The 24,830-nt window shown below is 47.7% G+C and overlaps 2 protein-coding genes across 2 annotated transcripts in view; one reads left to right on the forward strand and one right to left on the reverse strand.

Annotated features, from left to right (window-relative positions):
- The window catches only part of tep1 (telomerase-associated protein 1), a 36,448-nt gene extending 19,594 nt beyond the window's left edge, over positions 1 to 16,854 (reverse strand). Inside the window, exons 1-19 of the mRNA XM_030364417.1 lie at positions 16,701 to 16,854; positions 15,421 to 15,939; positions 14,792 to 14,977; positions 14,208 to 14,351; positions 13,050 to 13,214; positions 12,177 to 12,311; positions 11,459 to 11,530; positions 10,851 to 10,975; positions 10,410 to 10,567; positions 9,733 to 9,842; positions 9,321 to 9,399; positions 8,330 to 8,522; positions 5,872 to 6,286; positions 4,614 to 4,766; positions 4,139 to 4,210; positions 3,292 to 3,416; positions 2,985 to 3,080; positions 1,962 to 2,108; positions 467 to 761 (exon numbers count right to left, since the gene is read on the reverse strand). Coding sequence (XP_030220277.1) covers positions 467 to 761; positions 1,962 to 2,108; positions 2,985 to 3,080; positions 3,292 to 3,416; positions 4,139 to 4,210; positions 4,614 to 4,766; positions 5,872 to 6,286; positions 8,330 to 8,522; positions 9,321 to 9,399; positions 9,733 to 9,842; positions 10,410 to 10,567; positions 10,851 to 10,975; positions 11,459 to 11,530; positions 12,177 to 12,311; positions 13,050 to 13,214; positions 14,208 to 14,351; positions 14,792 to 14,977; positions 15,421 to 15,933 — 3,183 coding nt within the window. The 5' untranslated portion in view covers positions 15,934 to 15,939; positions 16,701 to 16,854. The remainder of the gene's footprint in view (positions 1 to 466; positions 762 to 1,961; positions 2,109 to 2,984; positions 3,081 to 3,291; positions 3,417 to 4,138; positions 4,211 to 4,613; positions 4,767 to 5,871; positions 6,287 to 8,329; positions 8,523 to 9,320; positions 9,400 to 9,732; positions 9,843 to 10,409; positions 10,568 to 10,850; positions 10,976 to 11,458; positions 11,531 to 12,176; positions 12,312 to 13,049; positions 13,215 to 14,207; positions 14,352 to 14,791; positions 14,978 to 15,420; positions 15,940 to 16,700) is intronic.
- A 235-nt stretch (positions 16,855 to 17,089) lies between these two features.
- zgc:66427 (mRING-CH-C4HC2H_ZNRF domain-containing protein) lies at positions 17,090 to 20,444 on the forward strand. Its single transcript, XM_030364426.1, has 5 exons — positions 17,090 to 17,934; positions 18,984 to 19,079; positions 19,303 to 19,408; positions 19,883 to 19,985; positions 20,414 to 20,444. The coding sequence occupies exons 1-4, from the start codon at positions 17,412 to 17,414 to the stop codon at positions 19,938 to 19,940; spliced, it is 783 nt and encodes a 260-aa protein (XP_030220286.1). The 5' UTR covers positions 17,090 to 17,411; the 3' UTR covers positions 19,941 to 19,985; positions 20,414 to 20,444.
- Positions 20,445 to 24,830: the final 4,386 nt, after the last annotated feature.

Raw genomic sequence — 24,830 nt, forward strand, 5'->3', positions numbered from 1 at the left:
AGAGCGAGGTAGTGAGGTAAGGAGAGAGAGTGAGGTAGTGAGAGAGTGAGTTAGTGAGAGAGAGTGAGGTAGTGAGAGAGTGAGGTAGTGGAGGTAATGAGTGAGTGTGAGAGAGTGAGAGAGTGAGCTAGTGGAGGTAATGAGTGAGTGTGAGAGAGTGAGTGAGAGTGAGGTAGTGAGAGAGTGAGGTAGTGAGAGAGTGTGAGAGAGTGAGAGAGTGAGGTAGTGGAGGTAATGAGTGAGTGTGAGAGAGTGAGAGAGTGAGAGAGTGAGGTAGTGGAGGTAATGAGTGAGTGTGAGAGAGTGAGAGAGTGAGGTAGTGGAGGTAATGAGTGAGTGTGAGAGTGAGCTAGTGAGAGAGAGGTAGTGAGAGAGTGAGGTGGTGAGAGAGTGAGGTGGTGAGAGAGTGAGGTGGTGAGAGAGTGAGGTGGTGAGAGAGTGAGCCGTAAGGCGCCCCCCCCCTTACCCAGCGGTGCTGCGGCAGGTCGGGGAGGTGCGGGGGCGTGGCCGCCACCGTCCCGTAGCGCTCCCCCAGGACGCCCACCAGCAGGTGGCTGCGGCAGACCTCCGTCAGGCACAGCTCCGCCGCGCGCCCCGACTCCTCCTCCGTCACCCCCCAGCGCAGCTCCACCTCCTGCAGGTGGAGCCGGTGGGCGGCCGCCCGCCGCCGCAGCTCGGGGAACACCGCCCGCACCAGGACGTCCCGCTCGGCGTGCATGTCCCGGAAGGTGGAGGAGATGAAGACGCGCACGCCGCGCCACCTGGGGGGCGGAGCCACGCGCTGCATGAGGTCCGTGCGGAGCGTCGTCCACACGGACCTAAAAGGTTCTAGCCGGCTTTTCCTCCGAAACAAACAAAACCACGGCTCACCCGTTGCCATAACAACGCGTGCGGCCGTCAATGACGATGGAGAGGTGGGCGTGTTCTGTATGGTCCGACTGTCTGTCTCTGTGTCAATCTCTCTGTGTCTGTCTGTCTCTGTTTTTTCTGTCTGTCTCTCTGTGTCTATCTGTAACTGTGTCTGTCTGTCTCGGTGTCTCTGTGTCTGTCTGTCTGTCTCCGTCTCTGTTTCTGTCGGTCTCTGTGTCTCTCTCCGTGTGTCTGTCTCTGTGTCTGTCTGTCTCTGTGTCCGTCTGTCTCTGTGTCTGTCTGTCTCTGTGTCTGTCTCTGTCTGTCTCTGTGTCTGTCTATCTCTGTGTCTGTCTGTCTGTCTCTGCGTCTCTGTGTCTGTCTGTCTCTGTGTCTGTCTGTCTCTGTGTCTGTCTGTCTCTGTGTCTGTCTGTCTCTGTGTCTGTCTGTCTGTCTCTGTGTCTGTCTGTCTCTGTGTCTGTCTCTGTCTGTCTCTGTCTGTCTTAAAAAGGTGCTCCAAGTAAGATTCGAGAGCTATTATTTGAGTCCCCTTGTTAGATACGGTGTGGCCATCCGTCAGCCATTAGTGAGAATATCCGTCAGGGAATCTCTTCCATAATAGATGAAGGGAATCCATCTTGCCTGTCAGTCATTTTCTAGTAAGAGTCAAAACTACTGACGATAAACACAGAAAACCTAACCCTCTACTGCGTCGTAGAGGGATAGGGTTTCTATGTTTATCGTTAATAGTTTTGACTTTTATTAGAAAATGATTGACAGGCAAGACATTGCCACATGTCAGCTACTCAATCCCGTATACTCTCCACAATAGAGTATACGGGATTGAGTAGTAGCAATGTAGCAATGAAATGAGCGAAAACTTAACACACACTTGGGGTACATGTGATTGACAGTGTCCTAAAATGCTTTATTATTTGAACTAAACATTATTGACCATCGTGCACGCAGAGTGTAACGCGTCAGAGTGACTCAAGGGTTCAGTGGAGTCCCTTACTCATCCCTCCTCCCCCATCCTATGAGCCATGATGTCCCTCTCCCTCCCCTGGGTTTGTGTCCTCCCGACATCCAGCTCACTTGCATCCCCTCGTTACCTCAGTTTCGGGCTGGCTGGTACGGGCACCACCGCGCTGGTCGCGCGGGGAAGCTTAGTGGCGCCCTCTGGTGGAGGGATCTTATGCACCTTGTCCATGTGCTCCACGTGTTGAAGCAGCCGGGAGGACCCCCGCTCCGCCACGATCCTGACGTTGCAGACGCAGAAGGTTAGAGACCAGGAGGTGGTACAGGGTGGGGGTGACGTCGTGACTCTCCATCGCAATGACGGCCGCCATTCTGACTCACTTCCAAATGACCTCAGGCAGTGGGAATCCACTGCCCAGCTCAAAGAGGAACTGAAAATCATCTCTTCAGACTAGCCTATGGACTATGTTTTATTTATTTTTTATCTGTGAAGCGATCTTGGGTGGCCAGAAAGGCGTTCTAAATAAAATGTATTATTATTATCATTATTATTATAATTATTATTTTTATTATTTTGGGAGCATAGGAGCATTGGAATGTTAGTGATTGTGTTGGGTGGTCGTATTTGGGGTCGTGGTTCAGTAATGAATATTGAAATTATTTAGCTTTATGTGGAGACGATGCTGCGTGTGAATATGCCACAGCGTGGCATATGCTGCTGTTTTATGCGCATTGGTTACGGTGTATTTACGTTGATTTAGGATCAACATAACTACAACTCTTGAGTCCTGTAAAAATTGTGGAGTATCACCAACAAAACATCCCATGATGCACTCTGATGTTACAAGCCCTAAATGCCCTAAATCGCCCCCAGAGCCCACCCTGAGGTCTTCACCTGAGTAGATAGATAATCTTTATGGTCATTGTACAAGACAAGAGAGAAATCCTCCAGCTACAAAGTTATATAAATCTATATAATATAAAAACAATAGCAACAATATGAAAATAGAATGTTTTCAAAAAGTCCAAGTCCTTAAGTGTCGGTATTGCAATGCAGGTATGAGATGGCGAGTGTCCGTGCTGGAACACCTCCACCCGGTCAAGATGAGGACTTTACAAACAAAAACGATAAGCTTTAGTATGACGGAAGGGTTTACCTGAGGATCTGCTCACTCACACCCCGGAATTCACTCTTGAAGTCGAAGCACAAGCGGTTCTTATTGTTCTTGTCCGTTTTCTCTCTTTCCATGTAGCTGAAAAGGTGAACATGGGTACACGACAGAAACAAATCATACAGACACTTCATCTGTTCCTAAACAATTCTTGCAACTAATTCCACGCAATTGAGTAGTCTGGTGAATGTAAAATAGCATTTTTTCAATAACGCCAAGAAATGTGTTTCCTAGAGTTGGGACGGGCCTGAAGGCAGTATGGGCGACACCGTGGGGGGAGAGAGTTTCATACCCTTCCTTCAGGAAGAGCTTCACCAGCAGACAGGACTTGCTGTTTGGCTCGTTCATGTATTTGGTGCAGAGGGTTTCCAGGTCTGAATCTACCCCATCAGCGACCAGGACGACGATGTTGTCCCACTGTGTCCGAGAGCATTCGGAAGAACACAAAATGACCAAGTCAATATTGCAATTCAATTAAAGAAAGGCATTAAATAATGATTAGTATTTATTAGAGCTGTCAGTTAAACGCGTTATTAACGGCGTTAACGCAACCCAAATTTAACGGCGTTAAATTTTTTATCGCGCGATTAACGCAATTAAATTATAAAAAAAAAAAAAAAAAACTTTTTTTTTTTTTTTTTCTTTGGCTCAAAACAAAGAAGCAGTAGCCTGACTGCTATGTTCAAATGACATTTGTTCAAAGCAGTCGTTTAATTGCACTATAGGCTCTTTTTTTGTATCGTCCTGTTTTGATCAGTGCATATGCCAATGTTGTTATCAATAAAAAATCATTTGCACAAGGCAAGCCGATGCACTTCACCATGTTAATAAGAGAATTAAAATGAGAAGAATTATGGGACAAAAAAATCAAGGGATATTTAGCATAGAAAAAGAATTTGCGATTAATCGCGATTAATTAGAGTTAACTATGACATTAATGCGATTAATCACGATTAAATATTTTAATCGCTTATGTAAAATATGGATTGTTCTAGAAAGTTAGTAGTAGTAGTTGTTAAAATAATTTCGAAATATCATTGTTAAGAAAGTTTTACCACTTTCCCTAAGCTACAATTAACAAATGAACATCCAATTAAGCTTGATTAACGAATGTACATACAACTAATGTCCAAACAAACCTTGTTTTCTTTTGAAAACAGTTCTGATTTGAGATTCCTTTGTTCGCCTTTATCAAAGTCTCTCTCCGGGTCCTAGAGTGAAAAAAAGGAAATAAAAGTCTAAATATGAGGATAGTTCAATGATAAACAATACAATTTGCATGATAACTTGGTAAAAGTCCTGAATGTAAATACATTACATCAATATCACTGACACACACTCACTCATTCCCTCACACAGCTTAAGTCTGTCAAATAAGAGAAGTGGTGGAGTTGTTGGAAGGCAACCAATACAAATTCACACCGCCGCTGAAGAATTTCTGCCGCGTTGAAATCACACCATTACCAAAACCCGAATTCAGAGGCAACTGTTCCCACCGACGATGCTCTAGCCAATCATAAACTCATGTCACATCAGTGTTCCCACAATTTGGTATTGTCGGAAAAAAGGTGAGAAACCTCCTCGTCAACGCTCCGGAACAACCAAGGCCTTTACCTTCACTTGCTTCGCCACTGTCTTGAAGTTCTCCAACACGAGGTGAGACTTCAGCTTGACCTCTGTGCAATGGTACCAGCCGTAAGTACACAGCTTGGTTTCCTCGGCGCTGCAGCCAATCAACAGCGAGATCAGAACGGCCACTTCCCGCACCTGAGGGGGTTCACCCACAGTGGGCATGAAAATAAAAATAATGATAGGTTAGTTTGGGGCAGGCTAACAACAAGGACCAGATCATCGATGACACTCTGATATAGGAACACGTGCATTGCATCGTGCCACTTATTTGAGTTTAGCTACACTTGTAGTAACTGTTGGATTACAATTGTACTAATTAACTGCCTATTTACAATGCCCAAATCTGTGGTGTTCCGTAAGTTTCATATTCAACCCACACTGAGTGAGTCAATAAAACTCCCTTAAGTTCTCTTGGTCTAGTTTTGGTATGGTATGATCATTTACTATGAATGATAATGTCATTCCATTTGATAAACTCATTTAACTTCAATTGGAGTGGACTTAAAATAGATTTTTAAAGTGTGATTAATCGCGAGTTAACTCATCGATACTATGCGATTAATCACAACGTTTCCCAGCCCTAATATATATATATATATTAGAGCTGTCAAGCGATTAAAATATTTAATCGTGATTAATCGCATTAATGTCATAGTTAACTCTAATTAATCGCGATTAATCGCAAATTCTTTTTCTATGCTAAATATCCCTTGATTTTTTTGTCCCATAATTCTTCTCATTTTAATTCTCTTATCAACATGGTGAAGTGCATCGGCTTGCCTTGTGCAAATTATTTTTTATTGATAACAACATTGGCATATACACTGATCAAAACAGGACGATACAAAAAAAGAGCCTATAGTGCAATTAAACGACTGCTTTGAACAAATGTAATTTGAACATAGCAGTCAGGCTACTGCTTCTTTGTTTTGAGCCAAAGAAAAAAAATAAATAATAATAATATATTTTTTTTTATATAAAATAATTGCGTTAATTGCGCGATAAAAAAATTAACGCCGTTAAATTTGGTTTGCGTTAACGCCGTTAATAACGCGTTTAACTGACAGCTCTAATATATATATATATATCCGTCCCCCTTATCAAACCTCTTTGCAATGTATTTGTTGATGGTATACCGATTGCATGAAAAAAATTGAAAAGTTGAAGTTGAAAATTGCATGAACTAAATTGCTTCATAAAAGAAAGAAAATAGACAATAACAAACTCAAAATACACTTACAGAAGAAGTAAGGAGCCTTTTGTTTTTCTCCTCCTCCTTCTCCTCCTCATCCTTCGACGACGACGACGACGACGACGACGATCCATCTTTGCTCTTCTCCTCCTCCTTCTCCTCTTCATCATTCTTCTTCTCCTCCTCTGACCCATCTTTGCCCTCCTCCTCTGCCTCCATCGGACTGTCCTCCCCCTCCTCCTCCTCCTTCTCCTCCTCCTCCTCCTCCTCCTTCTCCTCCTCCTCCGGGTCTTTGGGGCAGCAGAAGTCGGTTTTGAACGCGTCGTCGGAGTCGATGTCTGTGGTGAGCAGGACGAGGGTGCGTCCGGGGAGCGGGGGGATGTTGTGGACGCAGGAGAGCTGCACCGCCGTCTCCAGGGCGGCGCCGTAGCGCTCCATCAGCTCCACGCTGTAGGGGCACTTACTGAGAGACAGACAGGTAGAGGGGCACACAGACAGGTAGAGGGGCCGACAGACACACAGACACAGGTAGAGGGGCCGACAGACACACAGACAGGTAGAGGGGCCGACAGACAGAGACAGGAAGAGGGGCCGACAGACACAGACAGGTAGAGGGGCCGACAGACACACAGACAGGTAGAGGGGCAGACAGACACACACACAGGTAGAGGGGCCGACAGACACACAGACAGGTAGAGGGGCAGACAGACACACAGACAGACAGGTAGAGGGGCCGACAGACACACAGACAGGTAGAGGGGCCGACAGACACACAGACAGACACACAGACAGAGGGGGAGACGGACAGAGGGGCAGACAGACAGACAGAGGGGCAGACAGACAGACAGAGGGGCAGACAGTCAGACAGAGGGGCAGACAGAGGGGCAGACAGTCAGACAGAGGGGCAGACAGTCAGACAGAGGGGCAGACAGACAGACAGAGGGGCAGACAGACAGACAGAGGGGCAGACAGTCAGACAGAGGGGCAGACAGAGGGGCAGACAGTCAGACAGAGGGGCAGACAGAGGGGCAGACAGTCAGACAGAGGGGCAGACAGACAGACAGAGGGGCAGACAGACAGACGGACAGACAGACGGACAGACAGAGGGGCAGACAGACAGACAGGGGGGCAGACGGGGGCAGACAGACAGATAGGGGGGCATATGGGCAGACAGTCAATTGAGGTCGGGAAGACAGCCAGACATACCATTTGGTATGGTCACCAGTATTTCACACTCGCATAACTTGAAATAAACACTCCAAGTGACTCTCATTTGAGAGCTACTTTGAATATTCGCCAGTCAGGCAGAAAGAACTGTTAGTTCATCATTATGGACCACATTCAAAGCATGGTGGCGTCGTCAAGGAAACAACCCTGCTGGAGCCCTTCAGACGTTGCATTGCGTTGGCGACACATGATGACTCCAAATAGTAATACTGACGGTTTGAACTGATAACCATCCCTTGAACGATGGAAATGCACTTTCGGAAAATGCGAAAGCCTCAGTTTTTTCAAAATGATGGGGAGCGATAGGGAGACCTACCAGCCCGTGATAGAGAGACCTACCAGCCCGTGATAGAGAGAGACCTACCAGCCCGCGCTAGAGAGACCTACCGGCCCGCGCTAGAGAGAGACCTACCAGCCCGTGATAGAGAGACCTACCAGCCCCTGATAGAGAGACCTACCAGCCCGTGATAGAGAGAGACCTACCAGCCCGTGATAGAGAGAGACCTACCAGCCCCTGATAGAGACCTACCAGCCCGTGATAGAGAGAGACCTGCTAGCCCGTGATAGAGAGAGACGTACTAGCCCGTGATAGAGAGAGACCTGCTAGCCCGTGATAGAGAGAGACCTGCTAGCCCGTGATAGAGAGAGACCTACCAGCCCCTGATAGAGACCTACCAGCCCGTGATAGAGAGAGACCTACCAGCCCGTGATAGAGAGAGACCTACCAGCCCGTGATAGAGAGAGACCTACCAGCCCGTGATAGAGAGAGACCTACCAGCCCGCGCTAGAGAGACCTACCGGCCCGCGCTAGAGAGAGACCTACCAGCCCGCGCTAGAGAGAGACCTACCAGCCCGTGATAGAGAGACCTACCAGCCCCTGATAGAGAGACCTACCAGCCCGTGATAGAGCGAGACCTACCAGCCCCTGATAGAGACCTACCAGCCCGTGATAGAGAGAGACCTACCAGCCCCTGATAGAGAGACCTACCAGCCTGTGATAGAGAGAGACCTACCAGCCCCTGATAGAGAGAGACCTGCTAGCCCGTGATAGAGAGAGACCTGCTAGCCCGTGATAGAGAGAGACCTGCTAGCCCGTGATAGAGAGAGACGTACTAGCCCGTGATAGAGAGAGACGTACTAGCCCGTGATAGAGAGAGACCTGCTAGCCCGTGATAGAGAGAGACGTACTAGCCCGTGATAGAGAGAGACGTACTAGCCCGTGATAGAGAGACCTGCTAGCCCGTGATAGAGGCGTACTAGCCAGCGCTAGGAGACGTACTAGCCAGCGCGCAGCAGGGTCCTCTTGCGCATGTACAAGGTGTATATGAAGGGCACCGCCAGGGGGAGGCGCTGTTTCCCGCGGGACGCCGTCTTCCAGCTGAACCGGCGGTGGCGCTTGCTGGTAGGATACTGCTTCAGGATCCCGAACAGGATCTGCTTGTCTGTGGGAAGAGCCTTCCTCTCCGCTAACGCTGGGGGGAAGAGAGGGGAGAGAGGAGAGGGGAGAGAGGAGAGGGGAGAGAGGAGAGGGGAGGAGAGGAGAGAGGAGAGAGGGGAGGAGAGAGGAGAGGGGAGAGGGGAGAGGAGAGGGGAGAGAGGAGAGGGGAGGAGAGGAGAGAGGGGAGAGGGGAGAGAGGAGACGGGAGAGGAGAGAGGAGAGGGGAGAGAGGAGAGGGGAGAGGAGAGAGGAGAGAGGAGAGAGGAGAGAGGAGAGTAGAGAGGCGAGGGGAGAGGGGAGAGGAGAGGGGAGAGGGGAGGAGAGGAGAGAGGAGAGGGGAGAGGGGAGAGGGGAGAGGGGAGAGAGGAGAGAGGAGAGAGGAGAGAGGAGAGAGGAGAGAGGAGAGAGGAGAGTAGAGAGGCGAGAGGAGAGGAGAGGGGAGAGGGGAGGAGAGGAGAGAGGAGAGAGGAGAGAGGAGGGGAGAGAGGAGAGAGGAGAGAGGAGAGAGGAGAGAGGAGAGTAGAGAGGCGAGGGGAGAGGGGAGAGGAGAGAGGAGGGGAGAGAGGAGAGAGGAGAGGGGAGAGGGGAGAGGGGAGAGGGGAGAGGAGGGAGGAGGGAGGAGGGAGGAGAGGGGGGAGGGGAGAGAAAAGGGGAGAGAAGAGGAGAGGGGAGAGGGGAGAGGGGAGAGGGGAGAGGGGAGAGGGGAGTGATTATTTTTGCATACATTTTACCCACGAGTATATTTGCATGCATTCTACCAGTGAGTATTTTTGCATATGTTCTATCAGTGATTATTTTTTTGCGTGTGCGTGCGTGCGCGCGGTAAACTCACCGGCCTGTTTCAGCTCCACGATGACCTTGTAGGCACTGAGGAACCGCAGGGGAAACTGTCTGCTCTGAACAACCGCGTTCTAAAACCAAAAGCATATCGTATCAGCCATGTGATCCTTACACAAGTACAGAGTGGTGACCATGCCAGATGTTGATCTCTGGGGAAACAGTGAATGATAAAAAGATTAAGCAAACACATCGACTGAGTATGAGTATAAAATATAATTTTTAAAACATAAAAAAGTACTGCAATAGAAAGGTAAGAAATAACAGTATGACTTCTGCAACTCTCCATGCAAGATGATCACGGAAAAATCTAATCAAACTCCCTGCAGTAGTCAGTAAAGCGACCCTGTCTAAATGGATCTCCCTTCATAAAGCACATGATGGGTGAGTGGTGGGCCTTCTCTCACCTTATTGGTCAGCCGGTCGAGGATCTGCTGGTGATGTTGCTCGCTGATCCCCTGAGTGATCATGTTCCTCAGGTTCCGCAGCATGGCCATGAAGGGCAGAGCCTTGCTGTCTGCAGAGCACATCGGACTCAATAAAACAAGCGCTTGTATGGAGAAATGTTGCATGTTTAAAACTAATTTAGACAAATGGATGAAATTAAAAACAATGTTAGAGTGTAACCAAACTCAAAGAACAAGAAAATCCCTCTGGTGGAAGATTGGCTCAGTGTTTCCGATTGCCACAGATTTATATCAAAATGCTTTTTACTGTCAATCTTGCAGTAAATACTCCATAAACCAAGTTACACCAGAGGAGGCACTGTCCCTTCTATTAGATTTTTAATTTTTAATTTATTCTTTAATATGTGTGTGCATGTATGTATGTATGCATGCATGTATGTATGCATGCATTGAACTTCACCGTGTCCCTTACGGACGTCTGAACTTAGGGGGGCAAAGTCCTGCGAAAGGCAGGACATGCATGCATACATGCATGTATGCATGGATGCATGTATGCACGAATGCATGTATGCATGTATGCATGTATGTGATTGTGCCCCTTTGCATCGGTGCACCATTGTGTGCGTGCACGTGCGGGCGATCTCACTTGTGTGCGTGTGAGTGGGTCTGGGACAGACCTATCAGCTGCTCCCAGGTAGCAGCCTTGTTGCCCTGCTGGCTGAGCAGCCGTTCCCAGGTCACCGGCTGCTCCAGCTTCATGCGCAGTCCGGCCTTCTTCCTGTCCCACTCCCCCTTCAGCCCGCTGTGGATGAACTGCTTCGCACTCGCAGGGTATCTAAGGGGCACCGCAGGGACACAGATGAGCACGAACATCAGTCAGTCAGTCAGTCAGTCAGTCAGTCAGTAAGTCGGTCGGTCGGTCGGTCGGTCGGTCGGTCGGTCGGTCGGTCGGTCGGTCGGTCGGTCGGTCGGTCGGTCGGTCGTGAGCACGATCGACCTCACTCACTGAGTGAGTGAGTGAGTGAGTGAGTGAGTGAGTGAGTGAGTGAGTGAGTGAGTGAGAGGAGGAGAGAGTGAGTGAGTGAGAGGAGGAGAGAGTGAGTGAGTGTGTGTCTTACTTCTTTCCCAGTACAGCCATGACATGCTGGGCTGGCTCTTTGATGTGGAGCCTTGCGATCATCTTCTTCATGTTGAATTCTTTCTGTTTCTTATCTACCACCGTGTGGGCTTTATCCCCATTCAGCTGTCGGGTGAGATGCAATCATCATGCATTGCCACTACAACTATAAAATCTCATTAACAATCCCATGTTTTCTCCTGTTTGCATTCTGACCAATCTCGAATAACCTCCCTAAACGGTAAAACAATGGCTGTGGTTGTTAAGGGCCTGATCTCAAGTCCTTGCCTGGACCTAAACCCAGCAAAACCACATTTCATCATCTTATCATTAATCAGCAAAACATAAAAATCTCTAACCCGAGAATGAACCTGATCTTACCGGTGGGTGTTATGATCATAAGGCCTCTCCGAGATCTAGACCTACAGCCTGATTTGTCAGACTACATGTTCTAACAAAACACTTGCTGGTTTCACATTATCACTACGATGTATGAACTTCAACCTCAACCTCAAAATTCACGCTAAATAAATTGCCGTGTTCAAAATGAAGAACGATAAATATTCAATCTATGTCTACCTAACCATTGAGTGGAACGAATGGACTCACCTTTTCTGTAAGGACCTTTTCATCCATGGAGAGCATCTTGGCCCAGCGCGCAATCTGCTCCGGGATGTGTTTCTAGAGCCCAGGAAAAAGACCATATATATCACAAAGGACCCTCTTAGACTGTTTTTACTTCCTGCCTTGACCCTCAATAGCCAATGAGGCGCCAGAGTTATTGAACGCCATGCCGTGTCAAGACAACAAGCCGATGCTCACCACTTTATACCTGGATTTATATGTTTGATACATGCTAAGACTTAGGACTTTGTGGAAGGATCTTTGAGGTCGAAGCAATGCTTACATCCTTATCCATCACTTTATTGCTGAATTTGCATTTTTTATAATTGTCAAGACTTAAAAACTTTGTTGAAGGATCCTTGAGGTTGGAACAATGCATTAATCGGCATGCTTCTCATTTTTCTGACAGCAGCCTCACTTTGTTTTTTGATGATACAATGTTCAGATTGAGTCCAATGGTTCTCATGCACCCAGCTCTAAAGCAATGACCGGCAGTCAAACAAATAGATGGGAACATTGAAACCCAATCAAAACACAATTCGAAAGAGAAGAGGGCGAGTTACACAAGCTGATTGCAGCTTTAAATACCCCCACTGGTGCCAGCATACAAGGGCATGCACAGCACGCTAGAACAACCAAACATGGAACATGAAGTTAACAGTAAGAGGACGCCAGTGTTTGACAGTTGGGGCCGTAAACACACCTTGGCTTTGGATTTCTTGTTGGTTTTGCCGCGGTGTTTGCGCGTGTTGTACTTGGCCAACTGGTACTCGCTGAAATGCTTGAACTTGTCCGCCATGGCCTTCTTCAGACAGGCTGGCATGGAGTGACTGAAACACTGGGGGAAAAAAAAAAAGAGAGAGAGAAAGAGAGAAAGAGAGAAAGAGAGAAAGAGAGACAGAGAGAAAGAGAGAGAGAGAGAGAGAGAGAGAGAGAGAGAGAGAGAGAGAGAGAGAGAGAGAGAGAGAGAGAGAGAGAGAGAGAGAGAGAGAGAGAGAGAGAGAGAGAGAGAGAGAGAGAGATTTAAATAATGATGAGTCCATAGAACCACTCTCCTCCACTATTGAAGTATCAAAAGTTTTCTTCTGACCACCAGGTGTGTCAGAAGAGGCAGATTTTCAAAACGGAATGTAACAGCACACTCACACCTGGTGGAATAATATGTCACCTTTAAATGATTTAGACTATGGAGATGCTTTGTGGCCAAAGCGCAAGTTGCAGAACATTTACACAGAAGTGAAATAAAAAAAATAGCAAATAAATAAATAAAAGTTGGACATGAAATAAATAAATGAATGCTAGGAGTGCAGCAGTCAGTGTGAGATAACACGTCTACAACAACCGAGCCGCTTGAAGGGGTGGATGCGTCTCCTCATATTATTGGGATACATCATTTCAGCTCATTTTCAACAGCCAGAAGGGAAGGTTGTGACATTAAACTTTAAACGTCACAACAAAGTTTTAAGGAAATAGGTTCTCACCCCCCCCCCCCCCCCCCCCCCCCTCCGTTAGACGTGTCTGTATACGTGTGAACACCAGTTCCCGTTACAAACTGCTTCGTGGTCGGAGTGTTTACCATGCTGTAGAGACGGGCTACTTCCAGCCAATCAGAGGGGAGCTGCACGGCGGCGCAATAATAGCGTCGCACGTGGGGCTTGGTGGCGGGCAGGAAGGCGGCCAGCGCCAACAGGAAGTTGGCCGTGATGCGGATGTTCAGCTCCTGCCGCGTGTAGACCGCCACCTGCCAGTAAAACGGAGAGGGGAACACGCGCGGGTTGAAGACCCGTTAACTTCGGATCCCGTTACTCTTTGAATATGATATGCGTGTATTTCGGAGGGGAGTTAATGTTGCTTTTTTTTCTCCAGCTGTTTGTTGTATTTGTTGTTTGTTGATTGAATGATAATATAAAGTCAAGTATATAAGGTTTGTCACCTGGGAGATTGACATTGGTTCAGATCTTGATATATCCCGTTTGGATTTGAGTAATGTCCTGTATAGATAGCAGTTATGTCTTGTATTTTAACATCTAATATAGATGTTTTCATGTCTATTAATATTTTATGCATTTAAGTTATGTCCCCTGATCTATGAAAACATATGATCGAGAGCCACCTTCCGAGGATTTGGGTTTCTATTCCTCACATCTACCAGGAAGGGAAATGAGAAATTACATTTTACGGATGCAGGAGGATACAAGAACAGAATCACTGAAGACAGGGTACTCTACCATGGATATGGGCCTGGCATGAATATTCTAGTTTTGTTGAAATACATTTTTAATACCATTATTTGGTGTTTTATATATGGAATGACACAACACTTTACCATAAAGCATTACCTGTTCCCACACAATGCAGTTTGAAGACAGACAGACAGACAGACAGACAGACAGACAGACAGACAGACAGACAGACAGACAGAGGTCGACAGACGGACATGCAAACCTACAGAAACAGAGAGATGGACAGACAGACAGACAGAGAGATGGATGGACAGACAGACAGACAGACAAAGAGATGGACAGACAGACAGACAGACAGACAGACAGACAGACAGACAGACAGACAGAGAGATGGATTTGTCTGTCTGTCTTTGACAGACAGACAAAGAGATGGACAGACAGACAGACAGACAGACAGACAGACAGACAGACAGACGGACGGACAGACGGACAAAGAGACGGACAGACAGACAGACAGACAGACAGACAGACAGACAGACAGACAGACAGACCTTGAGGAGGAACTGAGGGTCCACGGAGGAGATGTCCGTTGCCAGGGTAACGATGGTGGGCCAGACGCCCTCCAGCTCGCCCACCCTCTTCTGGGTGGTGGTCTTGCTGAGCAGGGAGCTGAACACGGCGTTCAGCAGCAGATACTGCAGCAGCGAGGGGGGGTCGTTTCACAGCAGGTGGGACGGGGAAGGGAGCCTGGCGTTAGTTATATTGGGTGCTGTTTGCAGCGTTTACTCATCACATCACAACTTCACGAGGAACACGGTCTTATTACAGGGGACGTCAGACATTAGTGATGAAATAGGCTGCACGACGGATGGACGCGGAAGCACCAGGGTGGAGGCAAAACGACAGCAACAACTAATTGTGCCGATATGATTAGGCGATTCGATTACAATTCTGCGCTCTCAATCATGAGCCACAAATCAAGTTAATGTAGTTGTACGTTACCAAACAAAACACTGCAACCTCGGGAGACCTCAGAGAAGATCAATGTCCACTCTACTCCACTAAGATCTATTCCACTAAGATCTATTCCACTCCATGACACATGGAGAGTCGGTCTCAGGATGTCCTCCCTTACCTTCTTATCATTCAATTCCGCCTCAACGTCTTTTTCCTGTTGGAGTTCGGGAAATTCCTCTGGCATGATGGCCAAAGTTTGATCCTGCTCCTGATTGGCCATTTCAATGTCGAGGACCGGACTCTCTGCCGTGATGTCATCAGCATCCACCTCATCATAGTTGCTGTCATCGTCGTCAGAAGTAGACTGCAAATTCAAACACATTTGAGCTGAAAATAATACTCCCATCTCATGTGTAGTTACTTAACAAACAACAAACATTAACCCCCCTCCCTCACTCACTCCCTCCCACCCTACGTTTTCCCGCTATTGAGAAGCACCTGTGATTGAACCAATCAGGAAAGAGATGCCCTGATTGGTCAGAAATGAGTCTGGAGCAGTCTTAAATCGATATGCTCTCATGCAGCGGCCGACGCAGTCATCGCGATACGGATATTCTAACAGCGCATTTCAATCAATAATGGCTAATGGATGGCTACGCCATTTCATACAAACTACGTTAAACTTCCCCTTTAATTGCATTGTTTTGCATTCGAGATCCACGCGTGCTTCTTCTCATCCGGTAGATCCCCAAAGAGGTACACAAAGTTAGAAAGAAACATAACAACAACAGCAGACGGAGAACGTACGGTTTCCAGAACAGAGCTGGGCTCCTGGGTGCTGGAGCACTGAGAGAACGTCTCCCCTCCGCCCCACGCCGACTCCTCCTCCTCCTCCTCCTCCCCCTCCTCTTCCTCGCGCCCCGGCGTGGGGACACAGGAGGAAGGCGTCGGCAGATGGGCGAAGCCCCTGAGGAGCGCGCCGCCGCTCGTGTCCAGCGTGGCGCGGAGCAGCGGGCCGGGGCGGGCCGCGGCGGACGCCGTCTGGAGCAGCCGGCTCTGGGTGCTCAGCAGAGGGGAGGACGAGGTGGAGGTGGAGGCGGGGGTGGAGCTGGAGAGGAGGCGGGCGGACGTGGTGGAGCTCAGCTGGGTGGGTTGGAGGGACGGGCAGAGGGAGAGGAGGGCGGAGGAGGCTGCTGAGGGCTGGTGCTGCGCCAGGAGCTTGCTCTCCAGGCAGGGAGGGAGGTAATTGGAGAGGAGGCTCCGCCCGGAAGACCGGTCGCGACCGGCCAGATCCGAAGGCATCAGCGTCAGGCCCTTCATCGAAGACTGTGAGAGGAGCCACGGGGGGAATGAGTCAGAAGAGCAAAGATCTGCGATCTCCTGGTCTAAATATAACAGACCAACAACAACAACGAGCACAACACCACTCTCTATGGCGACCCCCCCCCCCCCCCCCCCCCTCCCTTTTCAGTTATTATATTACAAAGGGATAACTTGATTGGCAGCATTTCGTTGACTGTATGCACAGGCGCTGTCTATTGGGTTGGACTGTGAGTGGTTGTGTGAACGGCTTCTATGGTGATAAATGAGTGCAAAGTTTACATGCAATGGAGACTGGCCGGGGCAGTTCCAACGGCTTTGAAGAATCCATGAAAGATAAGCGAATTGTGTGGTGCTGAACAAAAGCTTATGCATAAAAAGTTAATGCATCAAGTGTAAAATATAGAGATTATTGCATACTGCTAAAAATTGCTTAGACTCTAATATACCCGACAAGGCACTGCTGGACAAAGGTTGGAGCTATATACCCTATGAAAAAACATCAATAAATAAAAGGTCCGTGGTTAGAGCTATGCTATATGACATTCCGTTGGGGCTAAACGTAGCTAACATGCAATTAATGCTTAAAAGATACCACTATAGGTGAACATTGTAATGTTGAACAGAACAGCACAGCACAGGTAAGCAAATCTGTGTCCTAGAATTATTTTTGCAAGTCTATATCCTGGCATGACTCACGGTTGCCGAAGCTGTGGTTTTAGTAGTTCCTAGTCCGAATTCAACACGAAAAGTATACGCAAACCTACCTCTTACAGTGGTGATCCTTTTTAAACTATCTTCCGTTTTGTTTTAGAGCTTATTTAGTAACAAGACAAGATCCTGCTCGTTGAACTAAATATTATCAACAGTCATATGCATGGTCCAATGCGCAGCAGCAGCGACGCCTTGATAGGACAGATGTATTGCGTACCGTAAGTACAGTAGAATTGACGCCATCACTTAATTGACACAGAAACTTGCTTTAGTTACACAAACTTGCTTTATTTACAACAGTAATATTTACTTGCATTCACTTCACACGTGAATATTATGAGAGCAAATAAAAAAAAAGCATCATAAAATGTCAAACGTTTCCAGCTCAACTTTCACAAACCGATTTATGTTTCACATGACGTTACCGTAGTTACTCCTATGTTGCGCAAAAGAGGAAGCAAATCGGCTTCATTTCCGCTGCAGTCGCGAGAACGGGGACGCCAAATAAAGAAAATGTTTAGAGAAAGGGACACTTGACGCCAGAGAGGGTTTAATTCAATACATAATACTAGGAAATAGTTTATCCGAACATCGGCTATCTGAAGTTTTGAGTTAAAAAAAATCAAGTACGTACACAGCCAGTTCGGGGTTAACACTGAGGCTGACGAGTTCCCTTGTTCTGCAGTTCGCTTTTGAGGAAGCCCCTCGTCCAGCCAGCTGGAATAGCTCATCTGTTAGCTGGTCAACGGCCGCCACCGCAAGAAATGGGGACGAGAGCCAGTCGTCTACAAGAAGACCCGGTGGTTCCCCCTGCTTTCGGTAAAGATGGACCCAGGCGGGAGTCCTACCGGAGACCCCGCTGTCCCAGGCCCACAAGTCTGGTGGTGGAGTTCTCGGGGAGTTTTGAAGACACGGAGACCAATCAGAGCCGCTCGGAGGAAGGCAGTGATTCGGACATGGGACCGCAGGCAAGCGCTGACGGAAGCCCCGAAGATAACCACAGCCTTCCCTCTAGCATCAGCCCAGCCTCGCCGGCGGATGACACCAGCGATGGGAGGCCGGGAGATGAGGGAAACCTAAGCCCACAGGCCGCTGATAATGCGGAACATCAACCCGGGGAGGAGACAGGCCGCATGGCTCACCGCACTTTTTCAGAGCGTCTCCCCGGGAATCGCCACTCTTCTGCGCGCAGTGTCACCACCAGATCCGCTCGGGTTCGGGGCATACACCCGCGCCCGATGTCTGAGGCATGGATCGGCCTTTACCGAGTCAACAGCCGTCATGGCAGTAAGTACAAATGGATCCCACAGACCAGCACTGTGTCATGTTGACGTACATAACACATTTGCGGCAATTACTTTATATTTTTTCTACATGTGTAAAACCGGTGTACATTTGGCAGCGATTGAAATAGCAAATATGTGTATCATTTATTAAGTGTAGCTTACATACAAATCAACAATTTGATCTGGGGTCATAGAAAAATCGACATGGACATTCTTGTACGGATAATCTCTTCTCGTGCTTGCATGCTGACTGGATTCCCGAATCCCCCTGTGTTGACCCATTTTACAACGTACATGTGTGGCACTGGAGACATGCGAGCTGGCCACTCATGTCAACAATGCCCGTCGAGTCAACGGTGGTCGACGTATAGTTAGTAGACGATCTGCAGCATGTCATTGGTTAACGCTCGCATCCCATCCTCTATGCGGGATGTAAATGCAAATGGACTCGATTGTTTCAGGGAACAGAGAGGGGGGAGAGCGCTCTGTGCCGTACGTACTGACATTTGATATACAGTGTCATGGTGGATGCGTGAAAATTGAGATCCTGTAAATGACAATGCCATATGAAATCTCAAAGCACAACAGGACAATGTTGGGGCCGGGGGTTCTTTTCAAGCTCCCCGGCCCAGGGCAGCCCCCGCGCTAGTGTTGGGGAAATGGGTCAGAAGCTTCACGTGCCTGCTCGTTGCTGACAGTGGCACATGGACAGCAGCGATGCATGGAGGAGAATGGGCATTATGTAGGGCAGCAGCGCCGGTTCACCCTATCCCAGCCCGTCTGCTACCGTTTACATCCCCTGATGGCTATCCTGTCTGAGCTCCAAATGTCACAGCACGATACCGTAACGCACTGTGACACCAACGCGTGTATCCCAAGGTTGCATTTCAGTCCCAATCCAAATCAAGCTTGGGCGGGGAGATGTTGCGCCCTTGCCAGCCACTGTTCAGGCCTGACTCCCTTCTTGGTGTACATATTTTAAGGCTACGCCTTGCTGGCAGCTCTACCGGTGTGTTAATCTTAATTGTTGTATCCTCTGCCTTTTGACAGACATTCGCTGTCCATTTTGCACCAAGCCTTTCCCCGGAGGGAGGATCGAGGATCACCTGTTGAGTTGCCTTACATCACCCCCGCTGCCGTACAACAGTACGTGACCCCTTTTGTTCAACACACCATTGTTAATTTTTAAGCTCACTCCACCTGCCGTCACTTTAATTTGATTCGTACATCACTGAAAAGAAAAGGCTAATCTGAAAGCTCACTGTGTGTGTGTGTGTGTGTGTGTGTGTGTGTGTGTGTGTGTGTGTGTGTGTGTGTGTGTGTGTGTGTGTGTGTGTGTGTGTGTGTGTGTGTGTGTGTCTGCGTGCAGCGGACGTGCTCAGTAAAGACAGTGGCGAGTGCTCCATCTGCCTGGAGGAGCTGGCCCAGGGCGAGACTATAGCCAGGCTGGCCTGCCTTTGCGTCTACCACAAGAGGTAAGCCGGACTTCCTCCTCGCAGGCTGCACCACAGCGGCAGCCAAATTAATCACAGCTACAAGACATGGCAGGGAGGGACGCATGCCTTGAAATACTGAGTGCAAGCGTGGGGTGGTTTCCACGGAAATCCTTGATTTCAGTGGAAGGCATGATTGCAGGCATGATGCAGATGGCAATTGCACATAACTCGTGCATGAATCATAGGGTTGACCTCAGTAAATAAGCACAAATGATTCAATGTTTAGTTTCACTTTCAACCTTAGTATTCCTGAAGCTCATTATGAGAAATTGCAGTGGTTGAATGAGGGGGTCGAACCTCGGGGTAAACGCCCAAAACAAATTCTGCTTTATTTGATTTCAATCATTGGCCCAAATGCCAACAGCCACAGAATGCATCCTCAATAACCGGTCTTCTTCCCCCAGACGGGGCTCTCAGATGGGGTAAATCTAACTCTGTCTGTCTCCCCTCCAGCTGTATTGATTCCTGGTCCAAGGTGAAGCCTTGCTGCCCCGAACATCCCTTTGATTGACTTCCAGGTCGCTGATGACGTGCCCCAGTGACCTACCCCTCTCAGGTCTGTCTGTCTGGCTGGCTGTCTGGCTGGCTGGCTGGCTGCCTGGCTGGCTGTCTGAAAGACCTGCGTGCATACTACTAAATTATAAGTTCATAAGCCATTGGTTGGTGGTTAGTGAGTTCCCCCCTTCACTGTAAAGCGCTTTGGGTACCTTGAAAAGCTATTATATATTATTATTAAGATATTATTATTATCAGTTGCTATTTATTTTATATAAACGTAATACGATTGGTGTTATACAAATGGATATGCAAAACAGCCCAACACAGCGACTGCAGAACAAGCATCGTAATCAGTGTTTTTTATTTGTTCAGTTGTAGAGCGAAACTCTCTCCTTCAGAGAGATATAAAGGTTAGCCTAACAACGCTAATAATCCTAAAATGTCAAATCATCTGACCGATATTCTTCTCACTTTCCATCCCCGTAGGATACTACACTGAATCCCAATACTGCAAGGAAAAAAACGAAATACACATCTATATATCTATATATTATTTGCAAAGTACCCGCATAGAGGAACCGCCTATATTACAACGACGACGCAGAGACTGAAAATGTCTGAAAGCCTGTTGGGGGGGGGGGGGGGGGGGCCCATCCCTCTCTGCCCCGTGTGGCCCCCAGGGGTCCAACCCCCAGGGGGCGGGGCTTCCACCTTAACGCCAAAGGAAAGGATGTTCACCTGAATCCGATCTCGCCGCTCGTGAAAACGTGTCCGGCCAAAATTTGAAAACAAGCGGCCGAGCCCCCCCCCCCCCAGGAGAGACCATGTCCAACGCGGCAGACGAAGACAAATGTTTTCCCTCCCTTTTTGTGCCCTCCAAAGACCTCATTGGCTCCGCCTCCCCCCCTGTGTTCTATCCGGAGAGCGGTTGGTTGTTTTGTTTGCGTCAACAAAGAAAGTATTGCTTCATATTCCGTTGATCGAATGTGGCTTTCCTTGGCTTTTTTCCGCTTCCGAATTACGGATCCAGAATACTGGGTCGGCTGGCATAGACAGCGCGTTGCTTTTTGCCGGGTTTTTATTCCAGTTTTGTTTGTTTTTCCGAAGAGCCCGAAAGGACGAGGGCCTGTGTGGGAACGGGGGGGTAGGGTTTAGGTGCTTACTGTTGTCACCTTTTGAACACATTTCAGGGGTGGTGTCGCGGACAGGGGGGGGGGGGGGTAGGGTTTAGGTGCTTACTGTTGTCACCTTTTGAACACATTTCAGGGGTGGTGTTGCGGACAGGTGGGGGGGGGGTAACCTAACCGTAGGCTGGTGGATGCCGTCTACAGGTATTTGGTTGGTTAGCCCCTGGACAGGTGTTTAGTTATCTTCGTGTGCTGGGCTGCCACTCTGTTTGCCCCGGACGCGTCTGTATTTCACGAAGGTGTGTTTTCGGGAGCTCTTAACGGCAGCAACACCATTTTTCTTTTTTATTTAGTATTCTTTTTTATTTTCCCCACCACAGCACTTTGGCTCCTTGGGACGGCCCTTCTGAAATAAGGCCGCGCGTGATTCATGTGTGCCCGTGTGCAGAGTGTACGTTTATGACATTTGACAACGGGACAACAAAGGGTCCCGCCGTCCCGAATATAACTTTGTATCCAAGACCGTGTGTATGTGTTTTTTATATGGGTTCATCCATAATGTGGCCCCACAAGCCTGTTGCTTTGAAAGTTCCCTCTTCTTTGTTAGAGATATATATAGTATATATACTTTTTTTTTTTTGGTAATGCTAGGGTTAATACATTTGCCGCTGTTGGAAGGCAACGGGGAAACAAACAAGGCCCACTGAGCTTATTTTTATTTTTTTTACTTTGATGAAAGAATGTGTTTCTCTCTCTCTCTCTCGCTATCCCCCTGACACCATTTCACTTTCTCTCTCGGTTGCTGTCTCGCTGTCCACATTGTTTTGGACTCTTTGAGTCGCCTTCGGACCATCTGTTTCAAGGAAGGCTCATCGAGGTGGGCCGAGAGGGATTTGGGCGCAAGGGGAGTGACATATTTATTCCCCATGACAGCTGCCCCCAAGTTCACCGTAGTCTGTGGGACAGCCGCATGCCTCTCGTTTTAACCCCTCTTCCCTTCGCCCCGTTTCGTTAAAATCCCCCCAAATCATTTCCTAATCATGATGGGCATTACTAAATGCATTTCGCTGGTTTCCACCGTCGCCATTGCCAGTCATGGGCTTTCGCGCTGGTGTAGTGGGTCGGGCTTAAGAATGGTATTTGTGGATTATTTTGGGACGGGTTGGAACAAGCGACTTGGACAGACGGATAACTAAAACCTGGAGGGGTTGACCGTTGCAGGACGGCCCCCAGCCTCTCCCCCGACCCCCGACCCGTGTGTGGACCCCCACAGTAGGATAGGTCTTGTGGGAAGGTCGATCGCTGTAACGGTTGGCTCTGGGCAGGTTTCCATATGGGCTTTGGGTTTGTTGTCGGAGGTGCTATGACTTGTTCTGCCAGTAGAGGGCAGCCCTGTGCATGCTTTTCCTATTGTATTAAATCAGAGGAATAATGCCAAAAGTGTGTGTGTGTGTGTGTGTGTGTGTGTGTGTGTGTGTGTGTGTGTGTGTGTGTGTGTGTGTGTGTGTGTGTGTGTGTGTGTGTGTGTGTGTGTGTGTGTGTGTGTGTGTGTGTGTGTGTGTGTGTGTGTGTCGGGCTGGGTGTGTTTTGAAAGCAATAGTGTGAAAGACTTGCATTGATCATTAGATGTTACATTGTGGTGATTATAATGTTGTATACTATGAGAGGGTGATTTTGGGGTTGGATTGTCAATCAAAACAAAGAGACGGTCTAAATCCCCCGTACCATACTTGGAGGTTTCAGATCTCAGCGCCCTCTAAAGCTGTGGTAGAATACCTCTGTTTTTTTGTACCAATGCTAACTATACAAGCGCCCTGTGTAAACTCACTCTCTCCAACCAACCAAGGTTTCCTTTCACTGAGGAAACAAAACCTTTCATTGCTGCCCTATGCTTTTGTGACCAGTGTTCAAATAAAATGGAGGGGGGGGGGGTTGCTGAGTCCCTCACAGAGACAATTCCCCGAAGATATGGACAATCTGCCCCCTCGCTGGTTCGGAAACAAATTGAGGTTTATTTATTAAATTGTAAATATGTAATGCAATTTGAAAAACAAACATGCTCGGTCCTTGTCTGTTCTAATATACGGTTTCTAAGCTCCGATCTTTTGTATGTCTCAGAAGTTGTTTTTATATGTATTTTTTACAATAAATATATTGTGTCACGCTTGTTTTCGAGTCTGCTTTGTGTAAAACAATCATGCGAGAGATTTATTATTTTTTTATCCTTAACAGAGCATAGGGCTACTATTAATGTAAAAAATAAAGTTATTCTGTCCATTCCTCTGCCTGACTCACAGCCTAAATAGACCTTAATCGCCAAGTGGCCATGTTGGAGAAGTTGGTGGGAAAACCTTGACTCGAAGAAACCATGGTTGCAAACTCACAGCTCACTAATGGCTGCTCGGTTTAAAAATGTCTATTCCATTCCATCTGTAACTCTGGGGTATCTTCTGTGCCAACTCTCCCCCTCCTCCTGCACTAATCCACTCTCCCTTCCGTCTTCCACTCATTACTTTATCTCTTCTCCTCTCTCTGTGCAACTCTCAAATCAACCTCATGTTCTTGATGTGTACATAATTCAAGATGTCTTACAGCGTCCACATCTGCCATGTTTCCTTATTCCGTACTCTCAAACGGAAACTACAGTTTACCCGCCGTGTTTTAAGATCACTGAAGCAGGTGTCTGGTGCTTCAGTGTTGTTCTGTTTGTGTGGTGCTAATGTGCTTTGTGTTGGTGTCACGAAGCAAAAAGTCACCTGTGAATACCCCACCTGTGGTTACCTTACCCATCAGACCCGAGTACAAGGCATGCAGAGAACAAACTCCAAATGCCGTGAGGTGAGGTTTGAAAACGTCAACAGTGGGTGTCCTGCCGGTATTGTTTGGAATAAAACCATGTATGCAATGCATGTAGGTCTACCTACAGACACATCTTTAGGGAAACCGTGAAAGTGTTTGTGTGTGGTGCACAGCCAGAGCCCTACTGTATGCATGGTTTTGGTTTAACTAATGCTCCAGGATACTTGAGTTTTTATCCTATGCAGATGGTATTATCCGTGTTGGCACAGTGGCGTCCTTCCATGACGCCACTGTTCATCGCCTTAGCCTCAGCACAAAGTCACACACTCACATTATTTTCTCTTAAATTATATTCCCTTATTGTAAAACCAGTATCAGATTTAGTCAATATTTTGTTGGTCATGAAAGTCTTTCAATTTCAGCACATTGTTGCAGGTTTAATTGTCCTTGGGCTTTATTTATATATATTATACATTATTGCGTTTTGGATAAATAAGAAAAGCCAAATTTGCAGACAAACGTAGAAGTGAGTTTATGTAGTATGCCTTATTGGAATTGAAAATGGAATAAAAACACATTTTTGCAGGTTGAATTGCCCGTGGGATCTATTTAAGTTAACGTAGAGGTGCTGGTAGGCTGTGTGTTAAATCGGAGGTCTTCAAATTGAGTGTACTCTGTTAGTAATACACTCTGTGAGCCGGCTGTGGCTGAAATGCTGTGTGAGCATATCGGTTCTGGGTCCGTCTGTGAGGGACAATATTGATTTCAGACTGCTGACGGCTCCTTTCTGACCAATCAGTTCATCTCTTCCATGATTGGTTTGGTGCGGCTACTTTTTTGATTGATCACATTTGTGTAAAGAAGGAGGGTGCATTTTGTTTTCAGAAACTCGCTATCTTCAACTGCTTTCCATTCATCTAAATCTTTCCTAAGGACCGTTTAAGAGATGAAAGAAAAATACTTCCTTGATGCAATCA

The sequence above is a fragment of the Gadus morhua genome, chromosome 8 (assembly GCF_902167405.1).
Source record: "Gadus morhua chromosome 8, gadMor3.0, whole genome shotgun sequence".
In the NCBI taxonomy this organism is placed as follows: domain Eukaryota; kingdom Metazoa; phylum Chordata; class Actinopteri; order Gadiformes; family Gadidae; genus Gadus; species Gadus morhua.